The 21,149-nt window shown below is 36.6% G+C and overlaps 1 protein-coding gene across 2 annotated transcripts in view; it reads left to right on the top strand.

Annotated features, from left to right (window-relative positions):
• The first annotated feature begins 887 nt into the window (after nt 1-887).
• The window catches only part of LOC121405607 (maternal embryonic leucine zipper kinase-like), a 74,831-nt gene continuing 54,569 nt past the window's right edge, over nt 888-21,149 (top strand). The window contains exon 1 of one of the 2 annotated variants that reach the window (XM_041596539.1): nt 888-1,087. In XM_041596539.1, the coding sequence (XP_041452473.1) occupies nt 1,029-1,087 (59 nt within the window). In that variant the 5' untranslated portion in view covers nt 888-1,028. Of the gene's footprint in view, nt 1,088-20,071; nt 20,759-21,149 lie in introns of those variants that run through there. The other variant, XM_041596540.1, reaches the window with a different exon arrangement.

Raw genomic sequence — 21,149 nt, 5'->3', positions numbered from 1 at the left:
CGTCTTATGGATAATGAATGGGTTCTAGTTGTACAAGCTTGATGTCTACTTGAAACTTCCTAAAGTAACTTTTTGCCGTTTTATGCGATGGGTGAAAATGTTTTCTGGTTGTACACGTTTTCTCTGGATGTTCAGAGTAATGTAATGATGTCTTTTCTGCTTGATGTACGTGTAAACATTTTTTTGAAGTCTGAGTTTTCTCTGAATGTTTAGCTATTTGGCATGTCTACAAAGCTTCCTCAAGTAACCTTTCATGTCTTTTGCAATGGATGGAACTGTTTCTAGTTGTACAAGTGAGATATCTACTTGAAACTTCCTGAAGAGACTTGACATTTTATGAGGTAGATGTAAGTCATTTCTGGTTGTATGAGCTATCCCTGAATGTTTAGTGAGACAGGATCATGTCTCAACTTTCTCAAGTAACTTTTGACATCTTATGTGGCGAATGAAAATGATTTCCAGTTGTACAAGTTTTCAATCTATGTTTAGACAAACATCATGTCTTTATAGCTAGACATCTTCTCTAAACAAAGTAATATGTCCTCAAGCTGTAACTCAGAACCCGCAGAAATCACCAATGGGGATCGCGTAACACAGGTTTATGCCACTCAGCTGCAAACTCTCTTGGGTTCTACAAGTTAATGAAATCTGTGAAGATAAAAAGAATCATCATCGGTAGATATGAACTTATGAACTTATTCCATCACTCATGTAGCCAAATTTGAACAGCCCAGTCTCACCGCCATACTGCCGTATAGTTTCCTGAACAATAGCCGTAAAATCGAAACATTTTCTTGAAGGAGAAACTTTGCTCTACTTCTTTCTTGAGAACGATATTTTGGGAAAAGCATTAATCCCATTTCTCTCTCATGTGGCTTGATGTTAACATTTACATGTGCATGTGACTCAGCCTGTCATCAAGAGTGGTGATTCGCCTAATTGTAGATTGACTGAACGAAAGATTTTCTTGAAAGAGTGGAATTGGCCTTCGTTTTTGGTGAAGAATATTGTGGAAAAACTTTGCCAAGATGAAAGGAAAAGGAAAGCTGTTTTTGAGACCTTCTTTGGTGACAAGACTCCGGAACAGGTAAGTATATTACATCTTTATGATGTCAGAGCATGTCTGGTGATAATTTTCATGTTTTTTTTAAATAATTTCAACTTTTTTCTACTTTCAAAACAACCTTATCCTGTGCAAAAAACGTTTGTGTAAAGTCCATATTTGCTCCGATATGGTTTTGTACAATGTTCTATTAGACAAAATGAGAACAGTTATAAGGAAAAATCTGACCGTCATCTGATTCAATGGCTGAAAGTCTCAGATTATTTTAAGAGTGGATCTACAAACTTCTGTTTCTGTTATTTGCATTGTTTTGATCAGGGGTGTGTTCAGGATTTTCAAAATGGGGAACTAAGGGGGCTTGTTCTGAAAAAATTGGCAAGCAAAACCAAAAAAAGGTTTTTACCCGCTATATCTGCCCAGATATTGTTTGGTAGGACTATGTTATGAATGTCATGGATGCGGGATCCAAACCAAGGGTGGTGCGAAGGAGATTTTAGAGGACGCAAGGGATGGCTTTGTGAAAAGAAATACTGCAGCTGTGCAATGTGTATCCTGCAGTTGTGATCTACAGCGATGAAAATGTTATGGAAGTCATTGTGCAAGACTATGTCATGAATGTCGCGGATGCGGGGACGGTACGTGCGAATGAGGATGCATTGGTGGATGTGAGGGTTTGGAGTAGAATACCAGCTGGCCCTGGAGAGATGCGGAGAGATGTCAGTCAGGAATTTCATCTTCAATTTTCATCCCATCGCGACGATTGATGTTAAATCATCTGGTAGATAGACTGGAATGCTTACTTGTAGGAAGAACCCCGTAAAGTCAAGTTCTCCAACGAGGATGTCCCTCGTAGGGCTTCGGGCATATGTAAAGGCAGAATATGCATTTTGACACTTACGTGATAAAGTCTGCTAATCCTTGATTTTCATCCCTTCTGACGATTGATATGATGTTAAATCATATAGACTGGAATGCTTACTTTTAGAAAGAACCTCATACATGTAAGTCAAGTCCATGTTAAGGGTGCCTTTTGGCTTAAGTTAAAGGTAGAATTTGCATTTTGACATGCTCTTGATAGTTATCCCCCTATTCTCATCAACATCCATTTGACGATGGATGTTGAATCATATAATAGACTTGAATGCTAACTTGTCTTGATAGTCAGGTTTGTGTTGAGAGTGTCTTAAGGCTTGATATGTTAAAAGACAAGTCCACCCCAACAAAAACTTGATTTGAATAAAAAGAGAAAAATTCAACAAGCATAACACTAAAAATTTCATCAAAATCGGATGTAAAATAAGAAGGTTATGGCATTTTAAAGTTTCGCTTCATTTCACTTGACAGTTATATGCACATCTTGGTTGGTATGCAAATGAGGAACTGATGACATCACTCTCTATTTTTTTTGTATTTTATTATACGAAATATTTTGATTTTCTCGTCATTGTCATGTGAAATGAAGTTTCATTCCTCCCTGAACTCTGGAATTCCATTTTTTTTTATATTTTGTGCTTCAGGCAAGGAGGTCCTAATCGTCAAAGTAGTAAAAATTGAAATATTGAATAATTCAAACAATAAAAAAAAAAAGGAAATAGTGAGTGACATCATCCACTCTCTCATTTGGATGTTACTGGCTCGTTCAAATAACTATTTTGTTAAAAATAAGTGAAACTTTAAAATGTCATAACTTTCTTATTCTACATCTGATTTTTATGAAATTTTCAACATTGTGCTTGTCTGATTTTTCTCTATTGATTCAAATCAACATTTTTCTGAGGTGGACTTGACCTTTAAAGGTAAAATATGCATTTTGGCACGTAAGTGATAAATTCAGCTTATCCCTGATTTTTTATTCCATCGGATGATCTAAAATGCAAATTTGTTCAAAATATTTTCTCAAAACTGTATTTCTGATGTATATCCATACATTCATCGCTCCCTTGAAGATTCTGTGTGATTCTCTTTTTTACTAAGGACATTGTGCAGATTTCCTGTAGAAAAAATTATGGTATGGATGGATTTTCATACTGTTGAGATTGATTGGATCCATCGTAACTCATTGTAAGATTTTCACCCCATCCGAGGTCCCTGCTGTATGTTTGATGCAAGGCTATTTTGTATTTTGAATTGATATTTTCCATTATGACAATTGACATTTTTTATTGATATTATCTATTATAAAAATTTACATTGTTCTATTCAATGGTCAGTTAATAATTTTTATAAGTTGAGATAGGTTGCAGAATCAGAAATAGCAGGATCTATAGTGTGACACATTGGGCTGGTGAAGATGAGCCTATTCACAGTACGGCGACATGTACATCCATCTTTTACCTGTCCATACCTGCGGGGGGGATGGGGGGCAATATATTCTTGCTGTGAGAACAGTCCTTCCTGAAGGTGTTATAAAAGTAGCTTTATCACCTGTACTGGGTTCATTCTAATGGAAATGAGAATGTAATTAATATTTGAATCGTCAGAAGGTGTCATGCAATGTCTGAGTGAAAAAAATAGAGGCTTTCACATCATCCTTTGTTGGAAAATGCCTTGTATTTTTAAGCAGGGTAAATTTCTACAAAATACCAAGTACAGCCAACTTGCTTTTACAGCACTATCTGTAAAGTTGTCTGCAAAGATCTGATTTCTCTTTAAATTAGTACTTGTATTTCATATTGAAATTTATTGTAGAACCTGTTTTTAAGCATCAGCTGCTCATATAGAATTTTTCTTTTATGTTACTTGGTCTTTATATACAGGAAAGAAATTGTAACTTTGACAGTTTTTTACAGGGATTTTATGGAGGTCCGAGGCATGATAATTGGAAAGCAAATTTGGGAGGCAAAAAAAGTGCACCCTTTGCCATGGGAACACTATAAAGTCTTGTTGCAAGCTTGTTAAGTGTGAGAACATCATCTGGTAATGGTAGGTTTGAAATGTGTTTTGAACGTTTAATATGCAGGTGAACAAACTCTTTTAATTCACGCATATTTCACTGATTGTACAGGTGTGAATGTGCCCTGTTCTTATATTAGATGGCACTTGTTTTTTTCCATCATAGTAAACTATGACATCATGTACAGTATTCTACGTTCAGACGTGTTGGAATGACGTTGATTCACCAGTATGCTGCCAGTAATTGGTTTAATGTTCTCAGTCTTGATGAGCAAAGTCTGAGTGAAATTATTTTCTGTGAAATGAACATGTATAGTATAGTATGTATGACGTCACATCTACGGGATAGGTTTGCAAAATGCTATAATCGTTTTCATTATTGTGGCATCTCATGAACAATGAAACCAGGTATAGTTTTCTTTGAATGTTATGATTGAACCTTCTTAATGGCTCGTTCAGATGATTTCTTAACGATCCTCTCCGTATATCACTTGTTTGTGGAATTAAAAGAATTATTTTTTTGATTTAGAGTCTGTCTATTTGGTAAATTTTTAATAATAGGCACTAAAGCTGTAAAGCATTCAAGGAATACATGTAGGTCCTACTGGGTACCCATTCATCTCACCTGGATCGAGTGCAGCACATCGTTGGTGAATTTCTTGCTGAAGGACAGCATGCCATGAAGAGATTTGAACCCACGTATCTCTGATTGAAAGACAAGAGTCGTAACCACCAGACCAAGACTAATATCTAAAGTGTTGCGACCATTTATCAATCTATTAGTTCTTTTATGAAATTTGTTGCCCTCTTTTTTGGTAAAGAGGTCCCTTTTAGAACTTCTTTAATATGGTGGTGTCACACCTTGGCGTCTTAGACAGCGTATGCCCGATGTATCAAAATTTCTCTAAAACGTCGGCATACACTGAACTTTGATTTTTTTTTTCCAACTCTGGGCGTATACTTAGCGTATTCATAATGAGTTGGACGTATACATAACGTATTAGTAACTTATATCGAACGCTTCGTTAACTTATAAGTAACGTATTCCAACGAATGCTTAGCGTATTGCTGGCGTACACAACTTTTGCCCTACGATAGCCTAACTTACGCATAGCCTGCGGCAGTGTATCGCTGACGAACACGTGTCGTAGCCTATAAGAAGACAAAGTTTTGTCTTGATGTCCAAGAGGAGCAGTTCATGTGCCAATTCCTTCGAGAAAACGCCATGATCTGGGACATCAAGAAGACATGAGTTCCTCCTGTGAACCCCACCTTTATATACCAATTCCTATAAACGTTGTCAATACGCCATTATACGGTAGCTGTAAGTTATAAACACATTCAGTAAGTTTTGTGGTCGTCTGGAGCACGTCTTCATTCGTCAATATACGTTGGAGTTAAGTTACACATACGTTCAAAGTACGTTACTCATAGGTTAGAAGTAAGTTTTAGGGTACGCTGGACATTATCTCGATGTACATCGACTTATGAGTAACTTACGAGTAACGTGTGTCAACGTGTATCAACGATCGCGTAACTTGCCTACAACTTATGGCTGGCGTATGCAGGACGTATGAACCATACGCTGGCATACGTCGAAAAATTTTGTGCTTGCACAAAATTTTTCGATGACCTCGCCGTATGACGACGTATACCAGCGTGTTTTAGCGTACTCTTAACGTATGCAAAACTTACCCGTAACGTATTCGACGTACGCCAGCGTATTCACCAAATTCCTCATACATCGGGCATACGCTGTCTAAAACGCCAAGGTGTGACAGCGCCATGAGTGATTGAATATTAGAAAGATAGTATTCAAAGGTTGTATCCATGCTTAAGGTGTACACTGTAAAAAATATGGTGTTAAAACTGGCGCCATTTGGAGTTAATAGAGGACCACACCATGAGGTGTTAGAATTACACCCTAGAAATTGAACATAACACCAAAGAGTGTAAATGTAACAACCAAAGGTTTTGTAATAACACCTACAAATGTATAGGTGTTAAACTAAGACTGTCAATTTAACATCGGTGTAAAATAACTGGTGTGGTCCTCTATGTACATTGTACACCGGTTAACACCAGAGTTTTTGCTGTGTATGTAAAGAAAAACTGCTGATAGGCCTATTTCATTTTGATCGGGCATGCTGTCAAAATAAATTTTCATTAAAATCACAAAATTTATTTGATAAAATACATTTCTTTTTCATATGATCCACATTATAACAGTTAACAGTGCTTACTTATTCATGTGGTCTAGTAAATGAAGTAAAATAGTAACAAATGATTTGGCAGGGGGGGGGTATACCAAAACTTAAATAAGCTTCATTAAAGGGGGATTTCACCCTGACAAAAGTTTATTGTAAAAAAAAACAGAAAAAATATTGCTGAAACTTTGGGAAAAATCAATCAAGGAATTAAAAAAAAGGTTATAGAATTTTATTTGTCATAGAATTTTAATCTGTGACGTCATATGCGAGCAGCTTTCCCCACATATCATATGGCAAATAATCAATGAAATGTCATCTCAGAAAATTGAAAATGGTTTTCACATTAGTTTTTACTTTACTTTCAGTAAATCATTTCATGCTTCTTAAACAGAATACAAAAATAATTCATCACAAGTCCATTAAAAAAATGAATTTCATGCATTTTATATTACGTAGCATAGGGGGCAGCTGCTTGTTTACGATGTCACAAATCCAAACATTAAAATTCTAATAGCTTTCTTAATCTTTCATGGATTTTTTTTCAAACCTTTACCAATATTTCTAATTATCTTTTCTGCTATTCATAACAAAATATTCTTGAGGGTGAACTTCCCTTTAAAAGAAATGGACTAAGAAATAATTTATTTGGATTGCAGGTGTATCATAAATTTTCCATTTGATTGAATCAGAAAACAAATTGTGGACTACTTTTACTAATGTTTGACACAAACAAGGCATTGAATCAGGTAGTATATAGTAAAGTCCTTATAAGGGAAGCTCTCAGCAATTTGTGGTTTTTATTTCCTCTGTAAAAGACAGTCTGTTGATCAACAAGCCAAGTGGTATTTTTGTTATGACCACCACTGTCAATGTTTGTGTTATTATTATGTTTTGAAATGAGAGAGAAAGAGAGACAATTGAAATTTCTTTGTAAACATGTACGCAATGGATTTCCTACTCATTGCTATGGCAACTTGTGTGTGTGTTTTTGTTTGTGAGTGATGTAAAATGTAATCTCCTGCTATGACAAAATTTCCTTTTACGTCTGAGGATGTGACTGCTCCCACTCTCTCTCCTAATGTTTCTTTCTTTCTCTCCCCCCCCCTCTTTCTTTCTTTCTTTCTTTCTTTCTTTCATTTGTCTCTTTCTTTCTCTCCCTCTCCCCCATCCTATCACATTTTTCCATTTATGAATCAGCACTTTTCTAATATGTACATCAGTGTATCCGTATACACCGCAAGTACATAATATTAACCAAAGTAATGAGACATATACATGCCTTTGTTCAAGTATGGATTGCATAGTTTTAAGATTTCAAAATGAATTGGACAACCATACAAACGGATAATTTTCACTTTCAATGATGACATCAACAAGCCTCATACAGATATGTTGAGTCACAGGGTCACATGTTAAAAAGTGTTTCATTTGTGACATTTTCATCATTCTCCATCCCTCTCAGAGTTTCATTGGTACCCATTCAGACTGTAAATATCACTGTGAACAAATATGTACCCTTGCTGTATAAATTGAAAAAGTGTACTTTTTAAATACATGTAGTTTGAACTTGTCAATAGGCCTTTGTCTACACAGGAATCCATGTTGCTTATACCCCTTTCATAAACCCCATTAAAATGAATTAGGCGGCTAATAGCAGCATAATTTGGTCGTAAAATTGGAGGAGGACAAGAGTTATCCGCATTACTCTGATGCTGCTATTATCCGCATAATAGCAGCATCGGGACAAGATTTTGAGTTTATGAACGCATTTCCAAATAATGCGGATAATTGCCATGGTGGGGTCACAAGGTCACCCTTTTCCAACACAACCGCTTCGGAGGGGGCGTGTCCAGTTGTCATGGCGATTATCCGCCTTTTTCAGGATGGGCGCTCGTAAAAATAATGCGGCTTATATTCGGAGTTTATGAACGCAATTTTTATTGAATTATCCGCATTACTCTTAGGCGGCTAATTGGAGGATAGGTTTATGAAAAGGGTATTATAAATGCATGCTCACTTGCCTTGCTTGAGCATATAGCTTACATAGTAAAAAAAATATAGGAACTTTATGGTGATCCTTTGTCAAAGCATAGGGTCCATGGTCAAAGGAATAGAGAGATGTCCTTGGTCTATTGGTTATGCTTGGGATATCCGGGCTGATGTAGAAATTTATTCAAATATTCGCTGAAAGCGATGCTCAATGTTTAAACTTTTTTGTGTGTGATGTTAAAATGACAAGCATTTGGTGTTGTAACTTCTCGACTCACACCAAATTGTTTTAGAATTCTCCTCCGAATTCCATGGGCATAGCCAGAAAAGCTTGCCCCACATGGCATCTTAATCAAGATCAAGATAGAAATTCTCTGAATGTTATACGAGAAATTATGCTAGTGTGAATGCACATGTAGTGGCATTTTATCTTGACAGTTTGAATATGCCCTGTAGTTTTCCAAAATGATTTACATCCTATTAGATGGAGTGATTAGGAATTACAACCCTTGCTTTCTTTCTACCTCCATGCTTCAACGAGGCAAAGTTTTACTTCACAGAAAGCAGATGGGAGCTGAAGGTTCTTACCATAACACAGCCTGATTTTAAGCAAATATTTGGATGATATGCCAGGCAATGATATATGGAATGTTTTGAAAGCTTCAAAATTGGGGCAAATTTGTGGTTTGTTTTTCCATTTTTATTGCTCGTAGATGGATTAGTACAAGTGTATGGATTTTATTGCTTGTCAAGTGTGACAGGAAGACACAAAAATTAAGAGCACAAATTTGTCATTTAGAAACACAAACTTGAAACACACATCGAAACGCAAACAATCCAAAACAAAAATGAAAAAAATTCTTTTCCACCAAAATTCAGTATAATAATGTATCTATTCGGATTAACTCATTGTTGATTCTTCATTAAGATCCAGTCAAAAGGTACAATGTACATGTATGCTGGTAGATGGAAGATAATTATCTTTCAAAATTCATCCTGTTTAGATTCTTTTACAAATTGATTATTTGAGCAGAAAACGACTGAGCTAGCATCGGATTAGTAAACTATGATTGCCTTTGTCAATTCCAAAATGAATTTATATTCAATTATTGATGTTTGACTTGATCACAATGAAATGAAATATTGTGCAATCATCTGTCTATTCAGTCGGGAAATTGAAAATGGTTTTACAATTCATTGAGTGTTTTTTTTTACTATCCAATGAAATAATTTAATTTTTTTACATGTTTTGTCAATTCAAGTTGATCCCTTTGTCAATATGGCAAATGAAAATAAAATGTAAAAATATGGATTTGAACCTGGAAAAGAATTGTTGGGCAAACTTTTATATCTTTTCTTTTATGCGTGTTTTGTAACTAGAGAGCATGTTGGCTCAGTGGTAGATGGTCTGCCTCATGAGTGTGAGGTCGTGGGTTCGATCTCTGGCCAAGTCGTGATATCATAGAATTTTTAAAAGTTATTAGAATAGAGAGGGAATAATAGGTGGTTTCAGACCGCCTCGAAGTTCGTCAGTTCCAGGTATTCTCTGATCGGGAAATTTACCCCGATCAGAAAATACCAGGTATTTTGGTAATGTGAAAGCAAACTACGCGTAATTTCCCCGAAAGAAAATACCCGCTAAATAGTAGGTACTTGGCGAAATTACGAGAACTTTCGCGGGGATTTTTCCAAGGTCGCAGGTATTTTGGCGATGTGAAAGCAAATTACGGGAACTTTTACCCCAGCGTGTCGTTGGGGGCGGGAGCTGTGGGTGGCTGCTGGGCTAGTGATTTTGAATCTCGCGCCTCCTGCTTATCAGACCATACTATGCGCATGCTTGTAACTTCAAGAACTTATCCCGAAGGGTATGTTTCGGGGTGGTGTGAATGCAGGAATAATTAATGGGTATTTTTTAGCCGAAAACAGTTCCCGTAATTTAACGGGGATTCTTGTGATCGAGGCGGTTTGAAACCACCTATTGATGTTACGCAGGGCCCCAGGGCCCACACTAAACGGTCTCCGCACAAAGGACTAAGCATGGGTCTGAGGTAATTGCAAGGGAAAATACACCCTAGACAGTCTAGCACAATCGCAAGATCACACGGCGTGATCCACTGTTGGACTGTTGATCTAAACGGTCGCGGCATGAACTCGGCATTGAAAACGGAAGTCCTTTTTCTGAGCGCATGGCCGCGGGCACTTTCTCTCTTGGTTGGCATTTTGCCATGACAACGCAAAGGGAGATAATGTACCTCGCGATTACCGCGAATGAACTAACGGCCCTTCGTGTTTTAATAAAGAATTTCATCCCGCGTTCGCTCCAGACAATTGTCTAGTGTGACATGGGAGAGGGATAGATCTAATATGCTTTCACACTGTACTTTTTTTCCTTAACCCCGGGAAATTGGTGGGGCTATGGGGGGGGGGGCCTTAGCCCCACCACTTTCCAGGGGCTAAGCTTAGCCCACTTCGTTTTCACGCTACGTTTTAGCATAGTGGGCTAGCAAGGTAAATAGTATGGTACTATCTGGCCCTGCAAAAAAGCAGTGCTAAGAGATGCAGTGTGAAACGAAACTGGGCTAAGAAATAGTGGGGCTAAGCAATAGCCAATCACAGAAGTCGAAATCGCATGTTACTCACGCTCTGTATGGTAAAATCATCAATATTCATGAGCTGTGGGATAGTATGGTGTTAAGGCGTTAACCCCGGCTATAAGCAGATAGTATGGAGTTAAGAAAGACAGTGTGAATCCAAAAAGAGAGGGGTTTAGGATAGTCCGGGTTAAGTAAATGCAATGTGAAAAGCATATAAATGGGGTATTACACCCCACAACTCACTCTGTTGATTGTATGTTCACTTTGTAGGAATGACTTCGTACCATTGTAGCCCTATCCAATTACAATCAGACACATGTTATTATGTCTCTGTCCTAAGTTTCAATCAATCAAAATGATATAGCTCCATGCAATATAAGCAGCTGGAAAAGACACGCACTTTAAATTCACTAATTGAAAATTAGTCTCTTCACTCAGACATTTATGTTGTATAATAATGTAGAGGGTTGACAGATTCTGGGGGTCTAGCTGATAATGCTTCCATAGATCATCTTTGAATGAAGTCACTATTGGCTATTAAACCGTTATGATCAGGGTATGAGATAATTTGTATTATTGACATTGTAGGGGTTATTTTTTTCAAATTGGGGCAATTGGTTCTAACATTTCTCGTCTATTGGACATCTATTCATACTCTTTGCATTTAAAAGATATGATTGAACTTAATGAAAAAGGGGGCCTCATTTACCCCACCTCCCCAATCCTTACATAAATGTCAATATTTTTATGCAAATCTTCTGTTTTAAGGGATTCTTTGAGTTGTCGTAATTCCTGTCCATCGACTTCCTGCCTGACCATCCTTGTTGATCGGTTGCTATGGGGACAGTCTTGGACTTCAAAAAATCATTTCATACCCAATATTTCCGGTGGAATGGGTCAAGGTGGCTTGTTATCATATTTCAACATTTCTGTGGCTGGAAATCTGAAGTCTTGTTTGACTTGGCAATGGTCTAAATCTCTGCTAAATTTATGGGAAGCTAAATGCGTAAAAAATTATTGTTTAAATTGTATTTTTCTTCTGATCAATGTGCTCATTCATGGGACCATGATGGCAAAGAATATTAATTCATTTTATTCCAAGACGATAATGAATGATCTGAGTAAAAGAGTCGAACCTGTGCTGTCAGAGATTTGTGAAATCGCTCCCACTTCCCTGGTCAAACCACATTTTTTTAAACCCAAGTTCAGAATTTACTGGCCTATGGGAAAATTTGCATGCAGGTCTTTATATACTTATAATTCATGTGTCAGCTTAATATCATTTAACACATACCAAAATGGTGGAGTGAATTCTGCTCCCTGGTGTTCACCTGGGGCCCTGTTTCATAAAAGACTTGCAACTGTTGTAACTTTGCCATTATGGCAACTGACATGAAATCCTAGATGCTGATTGGCTGCTGAGCCCTGTTACCATGGTAGTTGCCATTATGGCAAAGTTACAAGAGTTGCAAGTCCTTTTATGAAATGGGCCCCTGGTTCATCCTGTCGGAGTAGTTTTTACATCACTAATTCTGTAGTGCAGGGATTTTCGGATTCCGGCGAGCCAGGTTCGATTCCCACTTGGTGCGCTAGTGCCCTTTGGTAAGGCATTAATCCTCATTACTAGGTTCCTCGGAGAGGACCTTAAGCTGTTGGTCCTCTGGTTGCTTGCGAACAAGAATTCATGCTTTCTTAGCAATCAGGTGTTACAAGTCACCACCAACTCCAAAGCAGTGCATATTAAATGTATAGGCCTGTAGGACTTCAATGTATTTTTTTGTCTGATGAGGTCGGTGTGAAACCAGCCAATTGTATGACGTGATGGATTGATATCCATGTACCTCTGACATAATTCATCCTGTGCGCTGATGGTATACCCATCAACATTCATGTCTTAATGTAGTCTGGGAATAGCCTTAAAGGTATTCCCCAGTGGTGGCATATCTAGAGAAAATAACTTTTTTTTCCGGGGGGGGGGGGTGCAAGAACAATTAGAATTGCTCTTTTTAACTTGTGATTCTGGTGGGTGTTTTTTTTTTATTTTTCCATCAGATTTAGATTTAATCTTAAATTTTATCCCCCCCCCCCCCTCAAACATCCCCTGGAAATAGTACCTAGATGCACAGAGCCCCCTCCCCCACCCTCCATGATTAATTCATCACTGGATAAGCTTCAATACCATAGGTAACAATCTGGTACTTATACAGGCCTATATTTATCATGTGCAGATTGCCCGAATGCTGTTCATTGGGTCAAAAATATTTTATAATAGTGGGCATCACTCCTTTTTAATGACATCTTGGGGAAATATAGATAATATTCAGCTGTTGATTACTGAAGAATCGCCCTTCAAATGCCATTTCATTGAAAGAAAATGATTTAAAAAAACCTCTGCTGAAATCAAAGACTAAATAAAAACCTAAAACCTTGGCGAGGTTGTTTAGTCTCATTTGATTGGGCGGAGTAATATCCCATTGACTACCTTATTAGTTGCGTTATTTAAGCTATGATGTCATCCGAGAGACAGCTGCTACTGTCATCTGCTTCGAAATTACTAATTACATTGCCTAGTCTTCATTTTCAGCCCTTTTTAGAAGATTATCCCCTTACCCACACATCTTATAGTTTTACCTGTTTATGGGGGGGGGGGTAATGGATTAATAAACCTCACTAGAGTGAAACTTTGATATGAAATAATATTGCATACCATTTCCCCCCCTGTTCTATTATTGGAATTTGTATTACCATGGAGTTGTTTATAGAGATGGGCCTATATTTTGGTCTCAAGTGTTGCTATTTGTATACATGTACATGTATATTGGTTTTGCTTACATTTTTACTTGTGATGAAATAAGGAAACAAAGTTTTTTTAATACCAAAAATTGACATCCTGAATCCTGATTGCAAAAAAATAAGCTTTCTCATAGCTGTTTGTGTTCATTTTTTTAAAAAGCAAACTTGTTTTACCGTCATATCTTAAATTCTTTGTAACATATATTCTTCTTAAAAAGACCCATGTGAATTATGATCAGACATGTGTGTGTGTGTATTTTGTATACCCATAGTGGGGACATAGGTCTTCATAAGTTCTTCTCTATGTCCTTGCATAGGCCTGTATATAAAAATTAGGTCTAAATGTATACCACACAGGGATACCACTTTTCAGGCTCAAGCCTGAATCCGGGTGAAATTTCATTATTTCCAGGCAGTAGAAAATTGTTTTTGTGCTAAAAAGGCTCATTTCTAGTGACTATCATACTTTCATTATTTTCATATTAAAATTATAGAGTGGCAACCTTGAAGAAATAGAGTCTGATCAGAGCAGACTACCACGCTCAAACCTGGCAGAGCATCTGATGATGAAATGCAGTTGTGAATGTGATACCACAATGACTTGATAGAGTATGACATCACTGTTACCATGGTAACTATGATGTCATAGATTGGAATGATACTACGAAGGATGTTTGTGGGGTGGTCAATCTAGGCATGTCCGCTCTGTTCTGTAGGGGAGGGAATAAATTCTCATCGCTTGATAAATTGAAAGAAAATTTATAGTGGTCATGGAATAGAGATACATGTAAAGCCTGCTCCTTTTTGCTTTTTAGTCTGCATTGATGGGGGGGGGTAGGCCTAAACAAATTGTTTGATTGCTGGAGAGAAAAATAAAGAAGGGTTGGTCGCAATGGTTGGTCAGTATTCTGTTGTAGAGCTCCTAGATCTCAGAAGTTAGATCTAGGTACAATATAAACAATGTTCCACTGTACCATTTGACAATTTGTCAATTTCATGTCATTTTTTCTGATATATGAAATGTGGACAAAAATGTATGAAATTTTATTTATGGTTAAGTCATCACATTTCCCCCCAATATTGTATAAAAGTAAAAGCCAGCATGTTTGCTATGGTCAGTCGGGATGCCACAAACAATTTGTTTTTAAGTGCATCTGGGGAGAATGCTTGATGTAGTTTCACAGAAGGCGTATATATGTCATATATTATTAAAAGAATGCTGTGTTTGTTGTTTGAAATCCTAAACTGTACATGTTCATGATACATCATTATAATGAAGAGATGATGATAGTAGGTCAAAGTCTTATGTTGCAGTGCCCACAATTATGATTGATGGTGATAACGAATATATTCATTATTTTCGAAAGCACTATTAAAGATTGAATGAATATATATTATAGCTTTCTTATATGGATTGTTTAAATAATGGCATGTTTGTGATTTTTTTTTCATGGTGGTTGGACCCTTCAATTCTAAAGGGTGTCCTAAAATGCAGCAATTTATAATTATAGCTGTGGCAAGCTTTATTTTTCATGCCTAACCTTATGCCTTTATTTTATTCTAGTACCAATTTAAATCAGTCTTGTTTTGTATGTGCCCGTGGTGAGCACGGAACATCGCATGGAATTGGTGTAAAGTTTCAGTCAATATGCATATGGGCCTTATTACATCATGCTCTTGCTTTTTTTATTATGTCTGTAGGCGGTGTAGGATTCGCCACTACGTGATCAAGATTGCAAGATATTATACACCGCGATGTAACCCAAGAGAGTTCAAATATGTCTCGATGTATATTCATGCGTTGCCTTCTGAAAGCAATGTGATTTAGCTATCTTCGTGTTCTGTTCAATCCACTCTCCAACGATACTGTCACATTGACTTTCTAAGGCTCTATACCTGATTTTGTCAAAAGCAATACTAGCTTCTGTGTTTTATAGCTCCATGCTAGCTGGTTTCTTCATTTCTCAAATAAAAATGCTGGTGGAAACAAAATGCTATTTATTCCTTTTTACAATACTAAGTGAATTATATTAACCAAACCATTGGTTAGAAATTTATAATCTACCACATTTGGGGTTTATTTTTACTATTATTTTGGGTTGGATACATTAACACCATTATCTATCTCTCATCTATCTATCTGTTCATTTCTATCTATCTATATTTTTATCTATCTATCTAATCTACATATTGATTATTTTGACCAATCCTGTTTTGAAAGAGTAAATTAAATTTGAAGTTATTGATGTTTTATGAAATGTATTTTTTTTTAAATATAGATATATATTTTTACACTGTACATATATTCAGGCTGGTGAATGTCCTCAATGACCTCTCCTTACACTCTCCTATTTCTTATCAAGTCAATAAGAGATCTCATATCTTTATTAAGAATGTAGACTACAACATCCGCATGCATCAGTAAAACCAGGATGAATTCCCTGGCGAAACCACAAGTCATTGAATCCTCCGTCTCCCCGATTCAAATGACTCTCCAAGCGCTCACTTAATTTGCCCCTTGTCATCATTTACGATACCTTCTGCTTTCACAATTGCTGTATGGTAAACTGATCCCGTTCTGAAGTAGAATTTGCAAATGAAATAAAGTACCAAAGCGGATTTTATGACTGTTTTGCATGTTTTATTTTACGTCACCAAGACGAGAATGGATCTGGCTTGCCCAATCTCGGACTTGCGCATGGAATCTGAAAGCAATAAAAGGTTTTGCTTGCATCATCAGGTGGTATGTACCTCGGCAAAGTCACAAAAGCATATCTGACTTCTATATCATATGAATCGGAAAATAAATTTTGGAGTGTACTGTCGGAAATCACCAATCCTGACCGGCTATATTCCAATAATTGGTGAGAAGCATAGGATAGGAATAACCATAGTAATATCATTTTGCTCAGTGCTACATTCTCACCAACAAAACCCGAACAATAATGTAATAGCTTTGATTGGTATGATGCAGTATGAAATCAATAGGGCCGTCTGCACCAGCCCGAGTTTTCAAATTAGCATGCTATTTCTGATACGGCAAATTTTCCTGATCTGAACAATCTTGAGATTATTGGTAATGGAGACGTAATTATCGCGCTAGTTAGCTGGATTGATATCGAAATTGCGATCCCAAATCAACTTGGGATTATTTGCAAAATAGCGCACTATTTTACGAAATATCCTGATAATTTGCAGGTGCAGACGCACTCAGGATTGTTTACTCATGGCGTCAGACCATAATGCAGTTGATGCCTCGCTCGAGCAGGAATCACTCTTCTTGCGATGGTGGAGACGGGGTTTCTTGAATCTCAAGATTAACTGCGAAGAGGGCCGATATGGCTAAAATCTTGAGTTTGAGCAAACTCAGGCTGGTGCAGCACCGCCTAAAGATCAGTTGCTATAAACTAGATTAATCCCTCTCAACATCCTTCATGATTCCCAACTAGTCCCAATACACACATTAATCATCCATGGCGCTATGTCAGTATAACATATACAATGACTGTATTGTGATATACTACTTGTGCTATATGAGAACTCTGCCCATTAATACTTAATACACTGAATGTGATAATTCTGCCATTAGTAAAGTCTATGGGGAAACAGAATTTCAGTTTTCTGTCCTGCTGAAACGGAATTCGAGATTTTCTGAAACGGAAAAGGCAATTTTTTTAAACAGAAAATCACTGTCCCTAAATCTGTGTTTCGGTTGCCCTTTTGTTCGTGAAATCTTCCAGTTTAAAATTAAGAGGGAATCCTATATCCATCACAAGACTGGATATTTATGTCCATTTAAGGTTATTTGGAGGGACTTGGCAAACCTTGCAAGAGGTGTTTTTCCAGACTATGCAATGAAAACATAAATGGAAGAGGATTGTCAATCCATTTGTAGAAATCCCCCGCTTTTAGAAATCCTTTAAGTGGTACACTTAAGATATCTTTAGCACAGCACATAGTCTTTGGTTAGTCAAAGTTTTAATGTGTTGTATCCCTCCCTCAACCACTCTTAATTTGTTTTTCAATTCACTCAGATCAAGTTGCTCTAGGAGTGGACTTCAATCACCTTTTTATCGTTAAATTTCATTTTTTTTTATACTTGTGTTTTTGATAGAAATACAAAAGAATTCCTGTTCGTTAACAAAAATATAAGGCCTTCAATCAAGGCAAAATATGACATGAATGATATCCAGATCGATATTACCAAATTGAATCATATTTACTAGCAATGCATGTATATCTCTATCCGATATTCTATTTCTTTCATGTGTATAATTTATGTTTCTGCATTGGCATGTAAGAGCAAATTTCACTATGAATTCACAATTGAATTGGAATAGAATGACAGAAAATCATCCATGTTTCTCTGCAATCAGGTTTTGGTTTTGCACGTATCCTCAGCTCTAGTGTGGTTTGCAACCCAATACAAGGAAGGAATTTGAGAAATTAAAATTGTAAAAGCATGTGAGGTCTTGGATATGTACGTAGTTGTAAACGTCTGGCTAGCGGTCGGCTACCTATGACTGTTGACTGGGCGCCTGCCTGTCGCTGTCGCGTGTGCACGTAATAGAAGTACACATTGGGGGTCTGAATCTAGTCTGCTGTGCAGACCCTTCATTGTGGGGAAAGGTTCGTGCCAGTGACTTGTGATAAAGAAGGACCCTCTCATGGAGCAACAGCAACGTATTCATTTGTTTATTTATTTATATTTTTGTGCTTGTCTTGTTTAAAGACCAACTCATTGACAAAAGTCTCAATCTGGGTCTGTGCCTGCAGACTAGTCTGAAGCTTGGAAACAATGAATAGTCTACCACTTTAGACTCTTTACTCAGCCTGCTATCAACAGAACAGGGAAATCCAATAATATCATCAACCTTGAATTATAATTGACGTCGAAATGATGATGTGTTTTAGACTGTGCTAAACTGGGTCATTACACCAAATCAGATGTGGAAATGAGGTCATGTCAGACTCAAAGTTTAGTTCTTTGAGAGGAAAAATATTGCTTGGCAATTTGCCCATTAATATGAACTCTATGTAATTTTTTAGATCGGTGTGTATACTCACTCCCAAGTCATTCAAATACGGAACTGAACTCTGGAGCAGCTCTCATACAGAGTGAATCTCCTGCCATACATGTACACATGTAGGTCCATGTGTATTATGATAGTCTTGTTACACATACCCTTTCATTCATATATATGTTGTAAATACAAGTACTCGTATCTGTTAAAAGAATCATGATCAATATTTAATATTCATCAAAAATGGGAATGCTTGGATTCATAATACTGTATACTTTTCTTTCTTTTCAAATATTTTGTTATATTTGAAATAGAGACAAAAATATATCATAAATTTGGAGAAGGCATTTAGGCACATTAGAAGACTACATGATTAAAATGCTGCATCCGAGATACAGGTCCAGGAATAATGAGTCGGTTATGTGCATGTAATGAACTTATGCTGGTGCATTAATAAGCATTTTCTGTTTTTACCTTTAAAGATAAATACCAGTTGTGGTATTGACCTGAAAATGAGTTCGGACAGAATCCAACAAAATGACCACACAAGTGTTTGTACGTATAAATAAAAATTAAGTCCAATTGGCTCTGGAAAAAAATTGTAATTGCTGAAAACGAGCAGAATAAGCATGGAATAGCCATATTTTTTTAATCAATATTACATGTAATACACTCATTACACTGTCCCACATATGCTTTTCTTGTGATAGTGATCATCAGAATTATGATTTTGAGATAAGAATTCATGACTTTACAAAGATAAGTTTACATTGATGCACCAGATCAACCTTGATTTAAAGACTTTCTCACAGAATAATTGCAACTACCTCTAATATAAATAGATATGCCACAGGACCATTTTTAGAGCCATATTTCCAATGTTCAGATTTGAACACAGGAAGTGCAATGTCATGAATGAATATGAAAGTAAGTGGTTAGGATAACATCCATGGGTAATCCCCTAAGCATTAGGACATTGAACTAAAGTACACCTGTGTATATTTCTGTTGCAAAGGCAGTGATTTTTCATTTTTTTTGAAAACTTAGCCACAAGTTTGGAAATTACCCAAAATGTTGACAAATTGTCATCATTGCCGTCTATGAGTGATAATGAAACAGTTTTATCTGCAATTAGGCATGATGCAGAACATTTGATTTTATAGGGGCCTGATGGTGAGACTATCACTTGAGCATTGTTTATAAAGCATGAGTGCATATTGCAGAATGCTATGCTTTGTCAGGGTCTGGTGATTAGACCATCCAATCCAGTGAGCATTCACAGCTGAATGGTATGCATATATAAACTAAAACAACATCATTTATAAGCATGAATACTGCAGAAATCTTTGGATTTGAATGGGTCTGGTGAATACTGATTAGACTATTCATTCCGGTCGTCATCGTTTATGAGCATGAAGGCATTATGCAGAATGTTTTGGTTTTGTAGGGGGTCTGGTAATTAGACTATCCAATCCAGTGAGCATTGTTTATAAGCTAGCAGCACTGCTCATCGTAGTCAGATGTCACGTGTACATGGAACGCACCAGAGACTTGCAGCTCCAGCCAAAACTCAATACTTTCGTCACCGAGGCATGACTCCTCTGCATTTCTGATTACACTCTTCTCTCTCATTAGTCGATAAGTGAGGTTCTTCAACTAAGCGAGGCTTCCCCGGCGCTCTTCTCTCGATTAAAAGCTTAGGAATGTCATCTGGAATTTCATTCTTCTCAAATTGGCCACAAAGCGAGCTTGAACTTTGATGACTGAATAAGCATTTTGGCTCTTACCTGCGAGTGGAAAAATTTTTGTTGCGGGATTATATCTGAATATTTTGAAAGATAAGCTGCTTATCCTGCACTTTGTGTCTTTATTTTTTCAAAGTTAACAGAGAATCACTTGGAAGCTTTTAGACGTTACAAATGTTCCATGATAAATGAAACTTTTCTGCTTTCGCTGAATACTTTCCATCATCATCAGGCAAACCAAAGAGTCAAGCAATATTTCATATCCACTTTTCAGAAGCAATATTTGATGTTGCGGGAAGCAATATAGTGTTCATATTGTTGCAATAAGAGTTTATCTGCAGAATAATGCTTGTTTAGTTTATTTTTCGTCACTTTGTGTTGATATTCGAGAAGTTAAGTTGGATCAGCCAAGTGCAATTCAAAACACAATCATGCGTGGGCAAATATTGTGAGTATCTCATCAAGTTTTGATTGTTAATTTATACTTCTGATATGATTTATTTATTTTTATTCTACATAACAATATGATGTGGTTACATAAATAATAAAAAAAGACATTTTAAGATTTAATCAGAAATATATATCATTGAACATGAAATAAAATCACTTGCAGAAGATGAATTGTCATTGCAAACTTAACCAAAAAAAATACTTGAAAATATGACAAACCAAAACATATTAAATATATAATGATATTGAATGAGCAAATTGATGGCTTCATGTATGAATTATTATGAATTATAACATTTCAACTAAGGAAGAAGAAAGAAATAAAATATACACTTGTTATAATCATGAAGATGATGTTGGTGAAAATGATGATGAGGATGGTGATGATG

The sequence above is a fragment of the Lytechinus variegatus genome, chromosome 18 (genome assembly GCF_018143015.1).
Source record: "Lytechinus variegatus isolate NC3 chromosome 18, Lvar_3.0, whole genome shotgun sequence".
NCBI lineage: Eukaryota > Metazoa > Echinodermata > Echinoidea > Temnopleuroida > Toxopneustidae > Lytechinus > Lytechinus variegatus.
Note: the sequence above shows the minus strand (reverse complement) of the source record. Positions and strands in the feature narration are given on the sequence as shown.